The sequence below is a fragment of the Balaenoptera musculus genome, chromosome 13 (genome assembly GCF_009873245.2).
Source record: "Balaenoptera musculus isolate JJ_BM4_2016_0621 chromosome 13, mBalMus1.pri.v3, whole genome shotgun sequence".
NCBI lineage: Eukaryota > Metazoa > Chordata > Mammalia > Artiodactyla > Balaenopteridae > Balaenoptera > Balaenoptera musculus.
The window spans coordinates 26,102,539-26,126,357 of record NC_045797.1 but is presented as its reverse complement, the minus strand read 5'-3'; the positions used below and the strand labels follow the sequence as shown (position 1 = coordinate 26,126,357).

Here is a 23,819-nt window from a genome sequence, read left to right as displayed (position 1 = left end):
GCATTCGGTCTTCGTTGCTGCACACGGGCTTTCTCTAGTTGCGGCAAGCAGGGGCTACTCTTCGTTGCGGTGTGCGGACTTCTCATTGCAGTGGCTTCTCTTGTTGCGGAGCACAGGCTCTAGGCACGCGGGCTTCGGTAGTTGTGGCTCACGGGCTTAGTTACTCCGCGGCATGTGGGATCTTCCCGGACCAGGGCTCGAACCCGTGTCCCCTGCATTGGCGGGTGGATTCTTAACCACTGCGCCACCAGGGAAGTCCCTCTTTCCCATTTCTGATGAGGAAGGAGCAAGTGTTGGGACAGAAGACAAATTTACCTCTAAAGCATCTGCTCCACTAAGGAGCTCCTGAGACAGGCTGTGTTTGCAACGTAGGAGCAAAGACAATTGGATTTCTTTTAGAGTTTGAAGCTTTAAAATGAGGTGGTTTCCTCTGTCTACTTTACCAACTTGTTTCTGGGAAGGAGTGGTAAAGAGAGGAGCAGAGACAAAGGGGAACAGGAGGGAGGAAAGGGGGAAAGAATATCATCCTAGGCCTTTTAGGCACGCCCCACCCCGGTGTGTGTGTGGAGGGGGAGGTTGGGCAGACAGGAAGGCAAATTCAAAATTCCCAGAGGAAGCCTGTATTTGCTCTTCCTCTCTTCTTGCCCTTGACATCTTAAAACCTGGATTTCCTGGAATTATCAACATAGACAGCATTCAAACAAACAAAAGCAGAAACAAACAAAAACCCCTTTTGGAAGAGAATCCTGAGTTAGTGACCTTAAGACCTTAAGGGGAAATTAGGGTTTAAAGCTCAGTTTGCAAGTGAACCAATGAAAGATCTAATAAATACAAAGTTATTATAACCCATATATGTTAGCTGGATTTACCTTATTCCTTGAGAGTTAGTGTCCTCACCTCTGCCTAAATTTCTGTGAACTTCCAGCGGCTTCCAGTCTCAGTATCACTGTAGCTCCAAGTCCTGCCTGCTGGGCTCACAGTCTCGCTGTGTCTCACCTCCTGTACCTCTGCCCTCACCTCCAGCTCCAGCTCAGGCATGGGGTTCAGTCCTCCTTTGGTCTTCCCCAGATTGGTCACATACCACATACAAGTGAGCAGCAGGCTTTCTTGAAGTTCAGAACCAGGGAGCAGTTTTACCTTGCAGAGATACACAATTTTTAAAGTGAGATACTAGATATCCCCTTCCTTTAAAATCCCCTGGTCACAGGAAATTTCCTATTGGCCACTTTTCTCTGAAGTTTCAGCCTCCTACCATATTGGCAACTCCCACCTCACCCCCACTCCCCCTCGCCAGTTCCATCACATCTCCTGCTTCTCAGTTTTCAGCCACCCCCCAGCTTCTCCCCTCCCTCCCAACACATACACTCACTCCCCTCCCTTTCAGTCACATCAATTTCCCTCTGCCCACCTTAGCTCAACACCCATTTTTGCACAGCTAAAGACACACAATGTGTTGAGCTAAACACAAAGGCCATCGCCTCTAAGTATAGCCCTTTAGCTAGACTTAACATTCTTTTATAACACTTACACTTGCAGTTCTTGAGAAGGTATACAGAAGAAAATCTCCATACCCTAGAATTTCATATAAGGGAGACTCATGATTAAGATGGTAATTTGATCACAAGTATCAGAAACCTACTTGAGCTGTCTTGAGCAAGGAAGGAGTGAGGGGGTGGGGGGAGAGAGAGATAGTTTATACTGTAAGAGCAAAGGAGTTTCTCACAGTCCCTAAAGAACAACCAACCAGGCTCAGCAGGAGGATGGGCACCCTCTCTGGGACTCATGGCCTTCCCCCTGCTTCTCCTGTAAGTCTGCTTTATTCCTCTCTCTCTGTAGCCTTTTCTGCCTCTCTGTGCCCTCAGCTTCCATTTTACATGCTCCTTCTCTCAGAAACCGTCAAGAAACGCCCAGCTATCTCAGAAACCGAATTCAGAATTTCCAGGCTTGAGTCAGGTGTCTGATTAACTGTTCCTGGTCCAATTAACCATGGCGAAGGGGCACAGGTCAAGCATTCCACAAACACGGCCACCAAAGAGTCATCCTCTGGGTGGGGGACTGTATGGGCCGGCAGACAACCCCAAAGCTACTGACGACAGGATGGATTCCCATAAACACTACAAGTCCGCAGATTCTCTCCTCTTCCTTCCCAGAGAGCATATTTTGAGTTTATGGACTGCTTTCTAGAAAAAAACCCTACTGACCATGAAACTATGACTTGGAGTCTTCCAGTCCGCTCTTGAAAACCACCTCAAATGACTGCAAGCATGACTTCGGAGCCCTCAGTTTCTGTCTCTCCCACTCCCCAGTACTCGGGGGCCTTGAGCTTGGTCCCCTACCCAGCTCCATTTCCTTGTTGTTGCTGAGGCTAGTCCCAGCTGCTATACTCATGAATGTTAAGCAGTGAAATTCATCTAGCAAATATTTAGAGTGTCCATGCTGTGAGCTGAGAGAGAGCACCTCTGAAAGCAATCAGAACTGAGGACCCTAGGTCCAAGCCCTCATGCTGACTTCCTGGTGGTGCTAAACGCCTCCTGGTTCTTCTAGGAGTTGAAGACTTGCAGGTTGCAGGCCACACGGTGATTTTGTGCTTTGCTCAACTAATGACTGGACAGGTGCCCCCCTCCCTGCCCCCAGTAAAAGCACGATTCTGTGTGCGTCTGTTCGTGTGTTTCCTGAAGCTTGCTCCTGCGGAGGTTAGGTTTCTCCCAGAAACTGCTGGTTGAGTCCATACCTCCAGTTGGGCCATCGCTATGTGATTCTTGCTGTGAGCTATCAAGGGACTATTATCTGTGGCCTTTCTCATTTGCAGATTAACTTGCGTGAAGGGCCCGCAGTGCATTCGAGATGCACTGAGGCCCTGATGCAGGAACCCAGCTCACAGAGCTAGGCTTCTGTGGGCCCGAGGGAAGGGAAGGGCCTCAGGGTGGAGTGGGAGGGGTAGAACAGGTATTTAGAAGCTGAAAAGGATTGAGCCCTTGGAATGTTTAAAAGGGTTATTAGGGACGAAAGTGTCAGACCTGTTGGCAACATCAATCATAGCGATATTTACTGGGTAACTGGCATATGCCAAGCACTGTGCCAACCACGTCACATATATCATCTCATTTAATGGCCACCACAATCCAGTAAAGCAGGTGTGATTATAGCCACTTTATAGATGGAGAAACTAAGGCTAAGATTGCTTAATGCCTTGCCAAAATCCCACTGCTAGTAATTACCAGGGTCGGGAGTTGAACGTAGGTCTGGGCTCTTAAAGCACCACACGAGTAGAGAGAATCCTCTGGCGTCCTTGGTGATCTCTCTCTGGGTGTTCCTCTGGGATTTCGAGGTCACCCACAGCCCCTGACTCAGTGCAGCATGCAGGGTCTGCCCCGTGGTGCTCAGGAAGAAATGGGCCGACTTCAGCCACAGTGCGGTACGAGCTGTAGAGCCTGGGACCTTTAGAGGGGCCCATCTACTCACTGCCCTGCCCTGCTAAGGAGCCCACCAAAGCAGGAAGTCCTTGGTGGGGGCCCCGCACCTAAATACACAGCCCTGACCCTCTGCTGCTATGTTCTCAGCTTTAAAGTGGGTACACTTGATCCTTGAGCCTCAGGCATGAAGACATGGTAAGGGAGCGCAGGGCAGTGCAGGGTGAGGGCGTCAGCAGACTGCTGTCCTAACCTGGGGCCTGGTGGGGCCTTCTGTGCTGTAAACTAGGTCTCAGATTTCTCATCCTCTCACCCTCTCATCCATCGCTAAGCTCTCTCCCAGCTCTGAGACTTAGTGAATTCAGGGTTCAGAGCTCCTTGGAGCAGCAGCCACTCATGACCTCTAATCAACCTTGGCACACTGTAAGTATTCAGTAAGCACTTGTTGAACCAAACCCAGGAGATTAGGAGTTTCTTAGCAGAGCAAAATAATTCCCCAGGAGGGCTCAGCACACACCCTGAAGTGACCCGTTCCCACTGTCCATGGGCTCTCGGAAAATGCCCACTGAGTGATAGTTGGCATTTTGTCTTCGAAGCGGACTAAGAGGGGAAGGGTCAGGAGTTTGGGTTTAAAGTTGGGGAAGGAGAGAAGCCAGCTGCATGGAATATTACTGACCAAGCGTGGTTGCTGTGGAACATGAGACCCCCCCCCAGCACCTCTCCCCCTACAACTCCACCTCCACCCTGGGGCTGTGCGGCTGAGAGAATCCACGGGCCAGGACAGGCCCTGCTCTAGCCGGCTCAGCTGCAGCCAAGGCCCTTTAGGAGGCCCCGGGGAGTCTCAAGGAAAATCCTACCTTTGCCTCTATAAAGGGGACTGAGGAGAGGTGCCTGGGCTCCCCTTGGGCCCCCGGCTCGGCAGGAAGGGCCCATGGGGGAGGGGGAAAGGGGCAGTTCTGCCAGTCCTCTCGAGCCTGCAGCTGCCACCCCCTGCTGCTGTGGGGACCCGGCTGCCCCGGCCACAGAGCCCTTCTCTCCCCACCGCGCCTGAGAACCTGAGAGCTCTCTCTCCCTCTCCCCCCTGCCTTTCTCTCTCTCTCTCTCTCTCACACACACACACACACAATTCTCTTATACTCACAGTATCTTTAATTCACTCTCAATATTTTTTCCTCTCATGCTTACTACATCTTCTCACATACAACCCTCTCTCCACTTCCCCAGTCTTTCATACATTCCTTTTCTCTCCCCCCACCCCCTCCCCCTCTCCCTCTCTTTCCCTCTCCCTCTTCTCCTCTCCCCACACCTCCCCTGGTGCTTAACTGGAAACAAAAGTGAGTTTGTTGTGCCCTGCTGGTGGGGAAGAGGACGTGTGAAGGCAGCAACCAGGGTGGCAGCAGCAGAAACAGGCTGGGGCCAGAGGCAGTGTCCACAGCCGGAGACCCCAGCGCTCAGCTACTCCAGGGAGCAGGTAATGCCCCAGACAGGGCTGGTTCAGGCATCCCCCTCTCTGTCGGGTCTCATCATTTCATGACTGTTCCATTTATTTGCCTTCTTATTTGGCCTTGAAGGCAGAAGGGGATTGCAGATTTAGGGAATGGTAGGCACAAAAGGTCCAAGGAGTGATGTGCTCTCCTCTTCAGAGAACTGTGTGTGGTCTGATGTGGCTGGGGTCCACAGTGTCTGGGCTTAAGGATGGCTGGTGTCCAGGGTGGCTGGGGTCCAGGGTACCTGCGGTCCAGAGTATCCGGGGTCCAGGGTGGCTGGAGTCTGGGGTGTCTGGATGAGGAACATGACAGAACCTACCAGGGCAGGTTAGGGCCAGATCATGAGGGATGTTTTGAGCCATGTCATAGACCCTAGGCTTTAGGTAATAGGGAGCTATTGACTGTTTTTCACCTGGAGAGTAACATGACCAAATCTATATTTTAAAAGAGTAGTTCTTGAACTCTGATCTTATGGAGAATTGGTGTGCCCTCTCAGAATCAAGCAGTCATAGTCTTCTCCCAGTTTAAGGAAAAAATAAGGTTATTTGTTCAATTGTTAAATTTTCATCTGTAAGATTTCCTTAAACCTTTGACGTCTGCTAGCAAGTGTCAATAATCAATAAGTCAATAAAAAGGACTAAGTTTAAAGTAGTAGAAAAACTCGGAAATAAAAATCCATTTAAATAAATGCAGTCCATTGAGCTATATACAGATAAATTGGTAGTATTCTCTGCTAGTAAAATTATTTCTAACTCATATGCACAATATTTTATGGTGCTGTTCAAAGAGCACCATGACTCCCAGGAGTTTGCCATGTGAACACGTTTGAAATGTCTTAAAGCAAACTCTGCTGCTACATAGGGAATAGGATGGATGGGGCAAGCAGAGCCCGTGGGAGCAGTAGGTGGCTCTTGCGATGATAGGAATAGGAGATAATGAGAACCTGAACAAAGGTGGTGGCAATGGTGGGAAAAAGGGAGAGAGCTAAAGAATAGTCAGGAAGTGAGTGGAAGACGTTAGTGTCTGATTGCACATGGATGATGAGAGAGAAGGAAGTTTCAGGAGTGAGCCCGACATTTCTCCTCTGGATGGCTGGGTAGCCAGGAGCACTATTAATCAAAACAGAGGAGGGCAAGTTTGGGGTGTCGGAAGACGGGAGGCAGGGCTGCTTTGAATATGTTGAGACTGACTCGAGAAGGCTGGAGAACTCCCAGATGGAGCAGTCTAGCTGGCAGTCGGAAATGCTCAGTAAGTCAGGACCTAGAGACACGGGTGACCTCGGCTATAGGGTGACACCAAAAAGAACATGAGGTGGTCCAGTGGGGGTGTAGAAAGAGAGGAGACAAGAAGGCCAAGGAGGAATCCTGGGGAAGATCAAGATTTAAGTGAGACATGCAAGCAGGGCCAGGGAAGGACGCTGAGAAGGAGTCCTCAAAGAGATAGGAAAAAATATCAAGAAAGTGCTATCTTATGAGAACCAAGAGCATTTCAGTTCAGAGGGACCAGTCAGCACCACTCATGTCCCAGAGAGATAAGCCAGACCATAGCTTCACAGTGTCGTAGGTTTGATTGATTTTATTGACTTATTGATTTGAGAATAGAACAACAAGAGAGATCTGAGAGCAGGGTTGTAAACTTGGGTGCTTAGCATAAATGAGATTAGCAGGGTAATAATAGGGAGTAGTGGGGACTGTGGCAAACTAAAATGCATATTCTCATCCATCACTCAGCTCTAACTGAGTGTTGCCAGGTAGGAATATCAGAGTATCTGAATTTTCAAGAAAAGTCAGAAATCTAGATTTTTATATGCAATCTCATAATTCTTTGTATTAGCAACAATTTCAAAAACTTTTATACTCTATGAGGGCTGAATTAAACACATCTTTGAGCTGCCAGTTTAAAATCTCTGCCTTAGTCAATGTCCTTAGTGTGGTGGGGATGAATCAGTTGCAGCAGGTTGGGAAGTGATTAGGTAAGGAGGAAGTGGAGACAGCGAGTGTAGACCTCCCCTTCAATAAGTTGAGGAGAGAGAAGGGAAAAGGAGAGCAGCAGAGCTTAGAAGGCAGGCAGGATCAGGGGAAGGTGCTTCATGGTAGGAAGAGCTGTTTATCAGTTGAGAGAAAGAGGGTGGAGGGAGAGAAGTTGAAGACCCAGGTAAGGAAAGGCTGGTTGACGAAATAAGGATCCAGTAGAAGGGAATAGACAGGGCCAGAGATAGGCTAGAGGAAGAACTCTTGTTCAGAGATAGACTGCAGCAGTGGTAAGGACACAGAAGGACTGGAAAGGAGGAAGTTGATGGATTTCATGCCCGGAGGTCTTATTTTCTTGGTGGTGTGGGATAAGAGATAGGTCAAGAGGCTTGCAGAGAGGAGCAAATGTTAGTGGTGGCATCGAGGAATATGGGAAAGGGAGTGCAAGGATGAGTGGAAGTGGCTGTACTTCTGAGACCTGTTAACAGTGGAAACCCCCCATTTGTACAGCTGGCTGGTTTTCTCCAGAGGGGCTCATGAGCCTGGGTGCTAAGCTTGGTGGCAAGGGGGATTGGCACCTGTTATATTCCAGGCTCTGTGTCACGTGTGTTATTCTCCTTACCTGATTTACTGGGACAATAACCCTCCTTACCTGATTTATTGGGACAAGACACCCAGAAGGTTATTGAATTCACTGAATTCACTCATGAGTAAGTAGCAACTCTGAGATTCATACCCACGTCTAGCTGGATTGAAAGCCTAGTGTGTGCCTTGCATCCACCGTACCACCATACCACACTGCCTCTCCCTGTACCCCAGGACACATTTGAAGCGGTGGAGATTGGGCCAGTGAATTCTTGTTTGGGCATCAGCTGCCTGGTTTTATTGGGAAGTCAAGGAGTAAGAGAGTGGAGACTGTGATGAGAAGGGTAGTTGAAATTATTGACCATTGGGAGTCCATGGAGAAATAAGTGAAGGTCAAAGGGATGATAAACTGAGGGGACAGAGAGGCTTGGAGGAAGAGGAAGACTTGATGAAGCCTAAAGACAGTCAGTGAGAGATTGAACCAGGGCAGGGACAATGGGATTGGTGAGGAAGGAGAGTATTCTCGAAAACTTTTAATGTGGGAGTGGAGGTGAGAGAAAGAGGTGAGGTGAGAATGATGCCAGGGTGTCTAGCCTGTGCAGTTGGGTGGACAGTTATGCCTCTAACCAAGGCATTCAATGTTGTGTGAGACCTCTCTCTCTCTGGCCCACCATGCCCTAGACACACTAACCAGCACACCCCACCTCAGGTCTTTGGCACACTGGCAGCACTCTTCTTCCAGATATGCAGAAGTGGCTCATTCTCATTTTTCAAGTTCCAATTCAAATACACCCTCCTCAGAGAGGCCTTTTTTGACCATGCTATCTAATATAGCTCCGTGGTCTTTTTTTTTTCTTTTCAGAACACTTATTACTACTTATCACTGAAATGATTTTTTATGGATTTGTTTACTTGTTTATTGTCTGTATCTGCCACTGGAGAGGCTCAAGAGATCAAGAACATATGGACCTCCTTCACAGCTTTGTTTCCCTACACCTAGACCAATGCCTGGCACATAGTAGGCATTCATTAAATATTGAGTGAGAGAAAGAAGGAAGAGAGGGAGGGAGGGAGGGAGGGGGGAGGGAGGAAGAAAGGGAGGAGGGGAGGGAGGGAGGCAAGGAGGGAAGGCAGGAGAAGGATGTTTGGGGAAGAGTACGTGTTCCGTGTCAGAATGCTGACTTGAGGTGCCTGAGAGACACCCAGAAGGCAACATCCCCTGGGCAGTTGGAAAGCAGACTGGGAGCTCAGGGATAGACTGTTAGGTTGCGCGTGAAGAAAGTGGGCCCACGTGCCACACTGGTACAAGCACATCCTTTCACATGTCTGATTGCCCCTTCAAGGCCAATGCTGGGAGTTGACTGTGTGGAGTCCAGTGGAAAAGGGATCCCTCTGGGTATGTTATGCTGAAGTTGGGACAGAGTTTTTCTCCCCTCACTTATTTGTTCTGTTCCCTGTCCTTGCTGCTGCCCTGGCTTTGGCCATTTTCCATCTTTCTTCAGTGTCAGCTACAAGACCCAGGAGTCTGAATACAGACTAAATCCTTTCATGTCTTTTATCTCGAAGAATATCCCACCCACATCCAATCTACAGAAACTTGAGTCTAGCTTTGCCCAGAGGGTGGACTTCATTTTACTGAATTAGGAAATACTTTGCCCTTGCACTTGGCTCCTGCTCCATTTCAGTTGGCCTCTGCCTCCCATGGGGCACTCAGCAGAACCTGCTGCCCTCCTTTTGCAGGGTCTCCAGCTGCTGAGCAGCTCCAGGACATCCTGGGGGAGGAAGATGAGGCTCCCAACCCCACCCTCTTCACAGAGATGGACACTCTGCAGCACGACGGAGACCAGATGGAGTGGAAGGAGTCGGCCAGGTGAGGCAGAACCCCGGAGAGAGGTAGAGGGGGCTTTCCACTGCAGTCTGCCTGGGCCCAGCCTGAGCTGACCAGTGGCATCTCATACCTTGAGTTCTACTAGGGCGCTTCCTGGCCCCCAGAGACCCACCTACTTGCCTTCCTTGGTGTCCAGAACTGGGTTGGATGCTAAGGAGCAAACAGAAGCTTATGACTTTGTCTCATCCTCAGAGAAATGAAAATCCTGGTGGGAAAGTAGAACAGACACCCATGAAACCGTGAGAGAATAACACAAGGGCATATATCCTTTCACGTCAAGTGGTTCAAACTAAATGTTGTAGAAGGGAAAGCACCAAGCAGGCTGGGGCAGACAGGAGTGCTTCCTGGAGGAAGAAGAATGCGTGCCAGGAAAAACCCACTTGGGGAGCTCCAGTGAGCACTGAAGCAAAGGGATTTGGCAGAGTCTGGGGCAGGACAAGAAGAGCGTAGCTCTGGAGGCACACGTGGGGAGCAGAGAGAGCTGTGTATAGAGGGGCAGTAGAAGGAAGAGAAGAGCCGAAAGGCTGCAGGAGAACCACACGGTGAAGTCACGGGAGCCAAGGGAGAATCAGGGTAAGGAGTAGTGCTGGCCATACCCAGTGCCTGGGGCAGAGCAGCCTCTAAGCTGAGCTGGACTGATCAGCAGCATCAAATGCTGCCAAGAGCTCAAGGAGAAGGCAGAATACAGTAGGGGCAGCAGGAGGGGCTGGTGAGAGGAGGAGGGACCCTGGGACAGAAGTTGAGAGTCTGCAAGCAGAGCATACCAATGTTTCTCAACCTTTTTTTGTATTAACGTCCCCCCCAAATTTTTAAATTTAAATTAACTTTGTTAAAATAGAATTAAATTTATTGCTAATGAGAGAAATGAAATGCTAAGAAATTAGATTTTGTCAGGTAGGTTTGAGCTTTGGAGTGCCACAAACCATTGTAATACCTTAAACTTTTTTGCTCTCCTGAGAACCAATTCTTGCCCCCTTGGGGCTGATATTGCCGCCATTGAGAATGCCTGAACTAACTGCCAGCTGTGCCCAAGGTGGCTTTGCCTGGGGGCCACCATGACACCCAGGACCTGGCAGCTGCCCCAGTCACAGCCTGGGCCCCTTCCTTACCTACCAACCTCACTCACCTCAGTAGCTGTTCTGTAGAACGAAGTGCGGATTTAACATTCCCAAGCTTCCCCCTCCAATCTCTCCTGGAAAAAGAAAAAAAGAAAAAGGAAAAAGGCCATTGAGTGACTAGCAAATTCCTGCAGGCCTCAGAAGGAATGAATTCCTAGCCCCGTGGCTGGGCCCAATCCCTGTCTGGAAGCTGTGGAGCCTCTTCTTCTCAGACCATTCAATGAGCCCTTACTACTAACGCTAAGCAATTCGCAGGCTCATCTCATACAAGCTGCACTATGACCCTGAGGAGGCAGGAAATATTATTATCCTCATTTAATAGATGAGGATGGTTAGGTTTAGAGGGTCAAAGAGATGCAAGGGTCAGAGCCTGCAGGTAGCGGAGTCTGCATGCTAGCCCGGGGCTATCTGACTCTCCAACTTGGGTGCTTATGAACTTTGTCATGTTTTCCCCATTTTCTCAGCCACTTCTCTCCCCTTCCTTCAACTTCCAGGGACTCTGTTTTGATTTCCATGGGAGGACATAAGTCTGGAGGGAATGCAACTGGTGTGAGAGATAAACGGCGACAGCCACAGAGCCCAGGACATCCATCCAGGGCTGATAAGAGAGGGGAGGACATTTCAAATGACCAGGGCCCAGCCTGTGCTACTGTGGCTTAATGCCTCTGAGGGGCTTGTACCTCCCTGGGCAAATGCCTTTCTTGTCCAAGGTGGGCATATAGAGAGAAGGAAAGTTGAGAAAGGCGTTCTCCAAGGCCCAGTAGTGGGAGGGTGACTTCTCCCCACCCTGGGCAAGGTGTGCATTCAGAATCCCTGGCAATAATTGCCAGGACCAGACTTTCCATGCGGGCCGATCATACGCACCCACAGAGCCCTTGCTGAGAAGGCCCCAGGGCTCTCAGAGACATGATTGTTGCCATAGACGAAATACCCAGTTTCTCTCTGAGTGTGGATCCATAGAGTCTTGCTCACTACAGACCCTGCAATGAAAGTGATAAACTGTAGATAATGATGTTTCTGGAAGAAGGCTCCTTTAAAATATAAAGGGGCCTGGGGTTACCATCTGCAAACCAGGGTGTTTCCCCACAAGGCAGACTTTCCAAGGACAGCATTTGAGGAGACCTGGGAAGGGCCCCAGTATAACCCAAGTGGACCTCAAACCCATAGCGAGAGGAAAGTGGAGGCTGGAGGAAGTTAAACAGCTGAACCCAATTCCAGGTTGATGGAGAGAGGAGCATCTTGAGGGCCAGCTTTGAGCAGGAAGCAGCGAGGGGAGAGCCGCTCAGGCCTCCTTATCTCGAGCTCCTTTCTCCACCCCAGCCTCCTTTAATCTTCTCTCCAGCTCCCCCTGGCTGGTTTGCAGCTCACTGTTGGAGGTCTGAGCAGTAGGCCTCTGCAGAGGTCAGAAACAGGGTTTGGTTATCGGTGAGCAAGTCCGCCTTGGCCTGGACAGCTCTGCTGGGGGTTCCTCCTGGCAAACTGCATCAGTAGAGGTGCTCCGGGCCAGGCCTGTTTGGGGCCTGTCACCCCCACCAAAAAATGGGAAGAATTTCCCTCAGTGGACAGATTGTGCCATCTACACAGGGAAGCCAGAGGTCTCGAAAGTTTCCGGAATCCAAGAATCGGCAAATCCTAGTGGGTTCTGGGCCTTCTTGGAATAACAGGAGAAAATGATAGGAGGCGGGAACAACCCCTCAAGTGGACACTCAGGCCCTGAGAGGGTTGCAGGTTTGTTCCCACATCAAAGAGACTGGGGGAGGGGACCTTTTAATAAAAGTATTTAATTTGTTGCGGGAGTGTTTGCTTTATTGAGTTAGGAGATTAACAGAGTGAAAATCTCAAATCCGCAAGGAATTTTCCCCGGCAGTGCTTTTCTGGGGGTTATTAGTTTGGGGGATGTTTTGGGCCCTTGGGGAAAGAATCACCACTGGACAGATTTAACTGGTTTTTTGAGCTCCACTGAGCCTGGCCCTTTGTGCATGATGGGGATTGTGTGTGCGGGCGTCATTTCTAATGTGATCAATGCTGGTAGGTCAGGCTGTTAATCAGATAGATTTTTATTAAATTTGTCTCTTTAGCGTTCCCGGGAGGGGAGTGCAGCTAGCTGTTTGCTGATACTGACCTTGCCTGAAGGGAGGCTTGGGTTGGGTGGCGTGGGATGGACCCCCTCACTGTGAGCAAACAATTTACCCATAATTCCATTGTCTCTCAAGCTTGAATCTGCCTGGCTGCAGGGGACAAAGGGAAGGAGAATGATCTGGGCTGGAAGCCAGCCAAGTGTGGAGGGGCTTTTGGGGTTACTCAGAAATAGAGCTTTGAGCCTTCCATGAATTCTGAAAGCAAACTCCAAATCCAAGCTGCCTCTGATCTCAACTCAGAGCAGACCAAAAGCGCGAACTTGCCGGAATGTTCTTATAAGACACATACGCTCTGAAAAGATTCCTGCCATGACCAGGAAAGGGCAGAAAGAGGGGCAGGAGAAGTAGGTCAGCTTAGTTGGGTCAGACCAGATCAGTACATTTTCAAAAGCCCCTCCACACATAGGCGGGGATGCTTTCTCACTCTGTACGTGATGGAAGAAGCCTGAACTTTGTCTCAACCCTGAAACTGTTCCTGCTTACTACCTTGTAGCATGTTCTCCTACCATCATTTTACCTCTTAGTCTGGGGCAGAAGATGCCCCAGCCCTCTGGTCTCACCACTCACCTGGGATCACCCTTATGGCGCCACAGCAGCCCTGTGTACGTAGAAAGCAGAGCGGGGAGCTGAGAGTTCTTAGTATAGACATCAACAAACCTCACTCATTCATTCAACTGCTATTTACCAAATGTTTACTGTCTGTAAGCCCTGAGCCAGGTGCTTAGAGATACAAAAAACATGGCAGATGCCATCCCTGCTCGCTCAGGCTCTCAGTCTAATGGGGCACAGAGGTAAATAACTAGATACTTGGTGATGAGTTTCTAAGAAAGCACAGTGTAGGGGCACTTAACCCAGACAGGAGGGATCAAGGCAGATGTGCAGGAAGAAGAGTTGTTCACATAGACACCTGAAGGATGGGTCAAAGTTAGCCAAGAGAGGGTACGGAAGGGGGAAGAGGCCCCTGGAACAGGGGAAACAGAGACAGAGGAAGCGGCAGAAGTTCCCTGTAGCTGGACTAGAGAGGGAGTGGCCAATGATGCAGGTCCTATGCAGACCATGTTGTAGAGTTTGAACTTGATGCTGAGAGCTTTGGAGGACCACTGAGGGGTTTGGGGTGGGAGAGGGACAGGATTGTCTGTTTGAGAGAGATCACTCAGGCTTCAATGTGAAGAATGTATGAAAGAAGGTAAGACTGGGGCAGTTAGGAGGCTGGTCCAGGTGAGAGGTGATGAGATTCTCAACCAAGATGTTGACAGTGGGAATATAGAGAAGGTGTGGATCCGAGACATATTTTTTGAGCGTATAATTATATATATATAATGTATAGTGTATCTGTATTTCCTTTTAAATATACTTTATTATTTAGAGCAGTTTTAGATTCACAGAAAAACTGAGCAAAATGTACAGAGTTCCCATGTGCCCCCTGGCCCTACACATGCACAGCCTCCCCCATTATCAACATCCTCCACCAGAGGGGTACATTTGTCACTATTGATGAACCTACATTGACATCATTATCACCCAAAGTCCATAGTTTACATTAACGTTCATATTTGGTATTGTACTTTCTATGGGTTTAGATAAATGTATAATGACATGTATCCACCATTACAGTATCACATGGAGTAGTTTCACTGCCCTAAAAATTGCCTGTGCTCTGCCTATTCATCACTCTTTCCTTCCTAATTTTTGGCAACCACTGATCTTTTTACTGGATTTGAGACATATCTTAACAGGACTTAATGACAGATGGCATGTGGGAGAGAAAGATAGTCAAGGAGATGCCCAGGTTTCCGGCTTGAGCAAGTGGTATCAATTTAGGAAACACAAGAGGAATAGTAAGGTTTTGTTGTGTTGGGTATTTTGCTTTGTTTTCTTTGGGGGAGCTTGATGATGAGTTTTGAACATGTTATGTTTGAGGAAACTCCAAGTGGAGATATCCAGCAGATCACCATGTAGACATAGAGACCTGGAGTTCAGAGGAGAAGCATAGATTTGTGAGCCATTAGCATCTAGATGGAAATCAAACCCAAAGAAAAGGATAAGGTTGCCCCCAAGATCTGTGAAATGAGGAGAGCACCCAGGACAGAGCCCCTAGAACACTAACATTTGAGGGATGGGCAAAGGAAGCAGAACCCACAATGGAGACTGAGAAGGGGCAGCCAGAGAGGTAGGAGGGGAATGAGAAGAGTGCTGTGTCCAGGAAACAGGGGCAAGATGGGGAGTGGCCAAAAAGTAGGGGAAGAACTGAAGAGTATCCACAGGATGGAGGGACACAACGGTCTCGGGGGAGGGACGGGGACAGAGGGTGGAGAAGAGAGTCAGGAGGACCAAGGTGGGTTCTTTTGGACAGTTCTTCTAATGTGCTTGTCTGTGAAGGGCAGGAGTCTCTCAAGGCGAACATGGGGTCAAGGGAGGCTTTTGTTTTTTTGAGAAAGATGGGAGTGTTTGAGTGCTGATGGAAAGGGGCCAGATGAAAGAGAGTGTTTAAAGATGCAAGAGGGAGAGAGGGCCTGCTGGATGGAGGGTGCAGGGCCCTGGGTGCAGTTTGGGGGCTCCCCCAGCCAGAAAGGCCTACACCTGTGCCCTGTGACAGGCCCGAGGGAGCAGGGGGCAGGGAAGTTGCAGCAAGGTTTGGGGGCTCTGAGCAGGAGTTGAGAGTTCTGAGCTGATAATTCCCATACCATCTCTCATCTGAAGAGAGAGCAGAGTGGAAGAGCTGACTGGAGGAGTTACAGATTGCCAGGTGGTTCTGAGGCAGGTAAGCAGCTCCAAACCCTGGCCATAGTGGAGCCAGGCATGGGGATTTATGGTCAGAGGAAAGATTTTAAAGTTGTCTGACTCTGACTTGATGCTTATCTACTGGCTCGAATAATCATACTATTCATCATTGTCAAGCTACTTTCACATCCAATATCTAACATGGTCTTTCCTTCTCTCTCCTCTAGTCAAATACTGATATCTGACATACAGCACTGAATAAGGTGAAGGTGTAAAGCATAACGCTTTGACTTATACACATCATGAAATGATGACCACAGTCAGTTCAGTGAGCATCCATCATCTCATACAAAATTAAAGAAGTAGAAGAAAAATTGTTTTCCTTGTGATGAGAACTCAGGATTTACTCTCTTCACAGCTCTCCTGTATAACACACAGCTGTGTTCATTATATTTAGCATGTGTACATCACAGCCTTTGGACTTATTTATCTTATAACTGGGAGTTTGTACTTTTGACCACTTTCATCCAATTCTCCCTACCCCCAGCGCCACCTCTGGTAACCACAAATTTGATCTCTTTTACTATAAGTTTGTTTGTTGGATTTTGAAGTATAATTGACCTACAACGCTATGTTAGTTCCTGTTACACAACATAGTGATTCAGTATTTCTCTACATTTCAAAATGATGACCACAATAAATCTAGTTACCATCTGTCAACATACAAAGTTATTATATAGCTTTTGACTATATTCCCCACACTGTACGTTTCATATCTGTGACTCATGTATTTTGCAACTGGAAGGTTGTACCTCAGTCTCTCTCACCTATTTTTCTCCTTCCCTCAGCCCCCTCTCCTCTGGAAACCACCTGTTTGTTCTCTGTATCTATGACTCTGTATCTGCTTTATTATGTCTGTTCTTTTGTTTTGTTTTTTAGATTCCACATATAAATAAAATCATACAGTATTTGTCTTTCTCTGACTTATTTCACCTAGCATAAAAGCCTCTAGGTCCATCCACGTCACAAACGGCAAGATTTCATTTATTTTATGGCTAATATTCCATATATAACAGAATATATATGTGTATACATATATATATTTTATCCATTCATCTGTTGATGGACACTTCCATAACTTGGCTATTGTAAATAATGCTGTAATGAACATAAGGGTGCGTATATCTTTTCTAATTAGTGTTTTTATTTCTTCGGATAAATACCAGGAGGGAAAAAGTGATTTTATATGAATCAGAACCTGGACCAAGTCCCAGGTAGAAGTGGGCCTGGTTCCCCCAGGCCTCAAAGTCCCAGATTCTAGCCAGCACTCTCACCTGTGAGTTGTGTGAACACAGGATGGGGACTGTGCTAGGGTCATTCATCCCCCGGGGACTTAGTGATCACTTACAGTTAGCACAGCCAGGGCAGGTCTGCATGAGGCCTAGCAGACCAGAAGGGGCCACCTTCAGAGGGCCTGCAGTCAGGTTGGGGAAGCACCAGTCCACATCCATAGTGACAGCCAGGCAGTGATGCAAGGCCTCACACAGTGGACTGAGGATGGTAAGGTTAGATTAGCTGGCCAGAGAGTGTGATAGTAAGGCTGGTTCAATGAGGAGAGCTCCTTTGGCAGGAACTCTTTATGCTAAAGTCAAGAGCCCCTCCCACCCCCATCTGATATGTCTAGCTCTGCAACTACAGCCCAAGCTCAACTGAGCTGTCAGAACCTGTGCATGATGCCCAAGGGAAAAAGAAATGCCACTGTCATTGTCAGGATATTTTAGGCTGCAAGTAACAGAAGCCCATTCAAGCTAACTTATGCAAAAAGAGGGAGCAACAGCAGAACACGGGGTGACCTCATGGTACCCAGGGACAGTCAGATCTCTCAAGGGCTGGGCCTGGGAAGCCAAGCTGTTCTCTTTTTCTGCTTCTGGTCTCTGCCTCTCTCTGGGTATCTTTTTTTACCCTTCTGCAGCCAGCTTCTTCCACTTGTCCCTGCCCTAGGCCATTCCTCAGCCTCTATGCTTACATCTACTCTACTCAAGGGATCATCCCAGAATGTGTTCCTCAATCCACCAATTTCTAATTCTTCAGAGATGATCTAATTTGCCCAACTTTGGTTGTCCCATCATTGTGCCCCAGATCAGAGTTACGGAGAAGTATGGAAGGGCCAGCCATTGCCTGGAGACTACATCGGTATGGATGGCAGCAGAGCAGACACTCCAAACATATCTTTTACACATATGTAATAGTAAAACTATGCACTTTATGCACTGGCCGCAGTTGTGCTTCTCATGCCAACCAGAACTTTTAGAATTCTTCAAGTTGCCCATGAGAGTATAGGTGGTGGAGTTTTGCAAAACCATCCCCCTCTTGGACAGGCACCTCAGAGGTCATGCCGTGTCTTTGTAGTGGACACCAGTGGATGTCACTACAATACCACACCAATCCCTAGGGTAGTGGAAAAGGGGAAGCTCTAACCTGTGGATCTAGGAGAACTTTGGAAAGTTTGTCTTATCCACCACGCCTTTCTTCTTTCATTCTAAAATCATTTTAGGGGATGCTGTGTTAGGTCCTGTGGGAGAATTAAAAGGAGTAAAGTATGAATCTGTTCTCAGAATGCTTATCGTCTGGTGCAGGTGTCAACAAACGTATCTGTTAAGGGCCAAACGGACAGTGTTTCAGGCTTTTTGCTCATATATGATCTCTTCTTCCTCTGCTTTCTTCTTCTCTTTCTTTTTTTCACAACCTTTTAAAAATTTAAAAACCATTCTTAGCTAGCTGGCCATATAAAAACAGACTGTGGTGTGCTTTTAACCTGTAGGGCACGGTTTTCCCACCCCAATCTAGTGTAAAAGGCAGGCATGTGCTCATACACACAGATAACTAAAAACCAGCGCAGTACGTGTGAAGTGGTGAGAACACGGCTCTCTGTCAAAAGACTTGCCCTCAAACCTTGTCTCTTATAAGCTGCTTGATCTTGGGCAGGCTCCTCATCCTCAAAGGGTCTCCTTACCTACACAATGAGAGTAGTGACAGACCTACCTCGGCGATAGATTTGCGGATTGAAGGATATAATATATGTAAAGTGCTTAGCATAGCGTCTGGCACATAGAAGGTACTCAGTAAGCTTTAACCACTGTCAGTATTATTGTGCATGTGACAAAGTGCATGGGAGTCAGAGGAAGGAGTGGTCCGGGCAAGCTGGGCCCCTGGGGGAGCTTTGTCATGAAGGAGGTAGCCTTTGAATTAGGCCCTGAACAGCAGAGGTGGAAGAGAGAACATCCAGGTGTAGGAGGGGGTATCTCCTGAGGGGCAGTGAGGAGAAGGTGCTGGCAGACTCTGAGGGAGACTGACAAGTCTATAAATGACAGACCCATTAGGTAATTACAAATGCCCTCTGGACACACAGACAAGTAGCCCTCAGAGAAGTTTGGCTCCAGAAGTGTTCCCTGAAGGAGCCAGTTCAGAATTTGCCAGTAGCTTTGTCTGATGGCATTCACTTAGCCGTGGGCTCCCCCTTACCCCTGAATGAAGACATAATGTGGGTTCACTAAATGCATGAGCTGGGAGCAAGCCCTCCCCACCCCATTCAATTCCCCCAGCTCTGGGAATGCCACACCTCTGCCCCATCCCTGCCAGCTGCACTACTGGGTACACTTTTTGGGAAGAAGTGGTTCTCCAGTAATGCCCAAATCGCACTGCATAACTAAAGGTCCTTAGAGGAGACTCCTAGGTTAGCAAGGGGAAAGACTTTCAATCACAGGGAGTTAGCCATGGAAGTTCATGGGTTCATTCCAGAACAATTTAAGAGGTCTCCACCTCTCTAGTCCCAGTCCCAGGCAAATCTCATTTGCAGGGATGGAGGATTCCAGACATCTTATTCTGAGTCTATTAAACATTTGAATCACTTTGCTAATGTGCCTCATTCTGATTCTATAATTTTCTGATGATAATTTGACATTCCATGTATGGCTGCCTATAAGGAGAGAATGTAAGGGCTAGAAGATGAGAATAACTAACCCTTATAACTGTTGTAAATCTCATTGTAAATTAAATAAATTGGCCTTTGGGTTTATACATCAACCCTTGTGAACTTGGTTAGTGTTAGTCAATATCCCTGGACCTAATCATCTCTGGGACAATAAAAAGACAAATTTCTGAGTCTAGTCTGGAGTGGATACCCCAAGAGGCCTGTGGGGCCTTTCTGGTGCCATCAGCCCCTCTTTGTACCTTCTAAACTCCTGCATATGCATGTTGACCCTTGACCCATGCCTGCTTGCTCAGTCTTACATACTTAACTAAATTCACTGTCAAGTTTGGTTTGTGAACATATTACTGAACTCAGATTTGGCTGCTCACCACTTGAAAGCCAATACTCAAAAGACAAGTGCTGGTAGGAATAGAAAGTTTGCTTTATTCAGGAGGCCAGCAACCTGGTGAGATGGCAGACTCCTGTCCAAAAGCCAGCTCCAAAGATTCTGCTCAACCATGAAAGTTTTTTGTTTGTTTGTTTTTGTTTTGACCATGAAAGTTTTTAAAGGGAGAATCATTTGGGGAGGATGTCAGTCTTCATTATCTTCCACTGTGTGCTGACTTTCTTTTGATTGGTTGGTGGTAAGGTAACAGGGCAGTGTTCCAGGAATCTTGTGCTCAGCCTGAAGTTACCATCCTCCACCTGGGTGGCGCCTTTAGTTCCTACAGAAGAACTCAAAGATATTGTTATGTATATTCTTTGAGGAGGAACCAGGACCCTGCCCCATGGCTGCACTTATTGTTTCTTGACTGATCCTCCTTAGTTTCTGCATTCTTTCCCTTCCCTTATAAACAATTGTTTGAATCTGCTCTTCAGAACTCTGGGAAGGTCAAGGAGGCTGAATGAAGCTTATCTCCTACAAACAAGAAACGGGGGACACAGAAAGAATTTGTACCCAGGAGGGCCCCACAGGGTCCTGCTCCCTTTCAAACATACCCACCATATGTGTAGTTTTAATCAGTTGTATAAATAACTTTTTACATTATTTCACATACATATTTTAATGCATGTGTTTGTCATCGTGTAGTATGAATTTGCCAAATAAATTGGAGGAATGGGCAAGAATTTGCTTAGGAGTTCTTCTTTTGAAAAATTTTCCTTCTGTAAATCATCTGTTGGTGCCTCTGTCAAAGACTGAACCTAGGGAGTATCTGATGGTTACCAGGTATCTCTAGGACAGTTCTTCATTGCCCCATAAGAGAATTAACACTGGCCTTTGGTTTCTGCTGGAAAATTCAGGGCACTGATATGACTCAATGTGGAGTTAGAGAGCTTTGCTGGATAATGGGGATAAACTGACTTTCACATTGCTTTTAAGAAATGAATCTGTTAGAATCACAAAATTTATTACAAACAAGCCTCAGGCAGAAAGTGAAAACAGTGTCTTGATGCTTTGTAACTAATACATGAAAATCAAGTCTTAGGATGACGGATGATGGGGTGGGCATGGAAGAGTAACAGACTAAAAGTCAGTGAGCCCACATAGATAGAGAATTAACACAGTGTGGGTATGTACTTTACAACTTTTAGGTGAGTAAACTTAACTTCATCTGAGAAATAAATTCATACAGTTCTAAGTCTTAAAACAAGTGTTTAGAGGCAACATAAACTTATCATTAAAGGTTGCATTGTGTAGGAAATTAAATTTTTAAAAAATATTTAAATCAGGGTGTCCTAAGGGTAATTTTTGCAAAGAAATTAACCATATATAATTTAATGATATTGATATGCAAAGTAAGTGCAGAAGGAAGGGACCTTCACTCTAATTGCCATAGATATAGATATAGATTTAGATTTAGATATAGATATATAGATATAGATTTAGATTTAGATATAGAAACAGATATAGATTTAGATATAGATTTAGATATAGAAACAGATATAGATTTAGATATAGATTTAGATTTAGACACAGATATAGATTACAGATTCCAGATTTTACTCTTATCTAACCACACATAATGGTCTGCTCATTGCTTTGTTTTCTCAAAGACTTGTGTCTTCATTTTAAAAAGTATTGTTTCTCAGGCCCCTAGATTCTTTTTTTTTTTTTTTAACATCTTTATTAGAGTAGAGTTGCTTTACAATGGTGTGTCAGTTTCTGCTTTATAACAAAGTGAATATAACAAAACAAAGTGAATCAGTTATACATATACATATGTCCCCATATCTCTTCCCTCTTGCATCTCCCTCCCTCCCACCACCCTCCCTATCCCAACCCTCTAGGTGGTCACAAAGCACCAAGCTGATCTCCCTGTGCTATGTGGCCGCTTCCCACTAGCTATCTATTTTATGTTTGGTAGTGTATATATGTCCATGGCACTCTCTCACTTTGTCCCAGCTTACCCTTCCCCCTCCCTGTATCCTCAAGTCCATTCTCTAGTAGGTCTGCAACTTTATTCCCGTCTTGCCCCTAGATTCTTCTGACCATTTTCTTTTTTTTTTTTTTTAGATTCCATATATATGTGTTAGCATATGGTATTTGTTTCTTTCTTTCTGACTTACTTCACTCTGTATGACAGTCTCTAGGTCCATCCACCTCACTACAAATAACTCAGTTTCGTTCCTTTTTATGGCTGAGTAATATTCCATTGTATATATGTGTCACAACTTCTTTATCCATTCATCTGTTGATGGATACTTAGGTTGCTTCCATGTCCTGGCTATTGTAAATAGAGCTGCAATGAACATTTTGGTACATGAATCTGTTTGAATTATGGTTTTCTCAGGGTATATGCCCAGTAGTGGGATTGCTGGGTCGTATGGTAGTTCTGTTTTTAGTTTTTTAAGGAACCTCCATACTGTTTCCATAGTGGCTGTGTCAATTTACATTCCCACCAACAGTGCAAGAGGGTTCCCTTTTCTCCACACCCTCTCCAGCAATTATTGTTTGTAGATTTTTTGATGATGGCCATTCTGACTGGTGTGAGATGATATCTCATTGTAGTTTTGATTTGCATTTCTGTAATGATTAATGCTGTTGAGCATTCTTTCATGTGTTTGTTGGCAATCCGTTTATCTTCTTTGGAGAAATGTCTATATAGGTCTTCTGCCCATTTTTGGATTGGGTTGTTTGTTTTTTTTATATTGAGCTGCATGAGTTGCTTCTATGTTTTGGAGATTAATCCTCTGTCAGTTGCTTCATTTGCAAGTATTTTCTCCCATTCTGAGGGTTGTATTTTCATCTTGTTTATGCTTTCCTTTGCTGTGCAAAAGCTTTTAAGTTTCATTAGGTCCCATTTGTTTATTTTTGTTTTTATTTCCATTTCTCTAGGAGGTGGGTCAAAAAGGATCTTGCTGTGATTTATGTCATAAAGTGTTTTGCCTATGTTTTCCTCTAAGAGTTTGATGGTGTCTGGCCTTACATTTAGGTCTTTAATCTATTTTGAGTTTATTTTTGTGTATAGTGTTAGGGAGTGTTCTAATTTCATTCTTTGACATGTAGCTGTCCAGTTTTCCCAGCACCACTTATTGAAGAGGCTGTCTTTTCTCCACTGTATATGCTTGCCTCCTTTATCAAAGATAAGGTTACCATATGTGCGTGGGTTTATGTCTGGGCTTTCTATCCTGTTCCCTTGACTATATTTCTGTTTTTGTGCCAGTACCATACTGTCTTGATTACTATAGCTTTGTAGTAGAGTCTGAAGTCAAGGAGCCTGATTCCTCCAGCTCCGTTTTTCTTTCTCAAGATTGCTTTGGCTATTTGGGGTCTTTTGTGTTTCCATAAAAATTGTGAAATATTTTTGTTCTAGTTCTGTGAAAAATGCCAGTGGTAGTTTGATAGGGATTGCCTTGAATCTGTAGATTGCTTTGGGTAGTAGAGTCACTTTCACAATGTTGATTCTTCCAATCCAAGAACATGGTATATCTCTCCATCTATTTGTATCCTCTTTAATTTCTTTCATCAGTGTCTTATAATTTTCTGCATACAGGTCTTTTGTCTCCTTAGGTAGGTTTATTCCTCTTTTATTCTTTTTGTTGCAATGGTAAATGGGAGTGTTTTCTTAATTTCACTTTCAGATTTTTCATCATTAGTGTATAGGAATGCAAGAAATTTCTGTGCATTCATTTCGTATCCTACTACTTTACCAAATTCATTGATTAGTCTAGTAGTTTTCTGGTAGCATCTTTAGGATTCTCTATGTATAGTATCATGTCATCTGGAAACAGTGACAGCTTTACGTCTTTTCCAATTTGGATTCCATTTATTTCTTTTTCTTTTCTGATTGCTGTGGCTAAAACTCCCAATACTATGTTGAATAATAGTGGTGAGAGTGGGCAACCTTGTCTTGTTCCTGATCTTAGTGGAAATGGTTTCAGTTTTTCACCATTGAGGACAATGTTGGCTGTGGGTTTGTCATATATGGTCTTTATTATGTTGAGGAAAGTTCCCTCTATGCCTACTTTCTGGAGGCTTTTTATCATAAATGAGTGTTGAATTTTGTCGAAAGCTTTCTCTGCATCTATTG

At 46.1% G+C, this 23,819-nt stretch overlaps 1 protein-coding gene across 4 annotated transcripts in view; it reads left to right on the top strand.

Annotated features, from left to right (window-relative positions):
- The window catches only part of SLC4A5 (solute carrier family 4 member 5), a 126,789-nt gene that overhangs the window by 39,719 nt on the left and 63,251 nt on the right, over positions 1-23,819 (top strand). For all 4 annotated transcript variants that reach the window (XM_036873620.1, XM_036873621.1, XM_036873619.1 and 1 more), the window contains one exon: positions 9,193-9,322. In XM_036873620.1, coding sequence (XP_036729515.1) covers positions 9,193-9,322 — 130 coding nt within the window. The remainder of the gene's footprint in view (positions 1-9,192; positions 9,323-23,819) is intronic.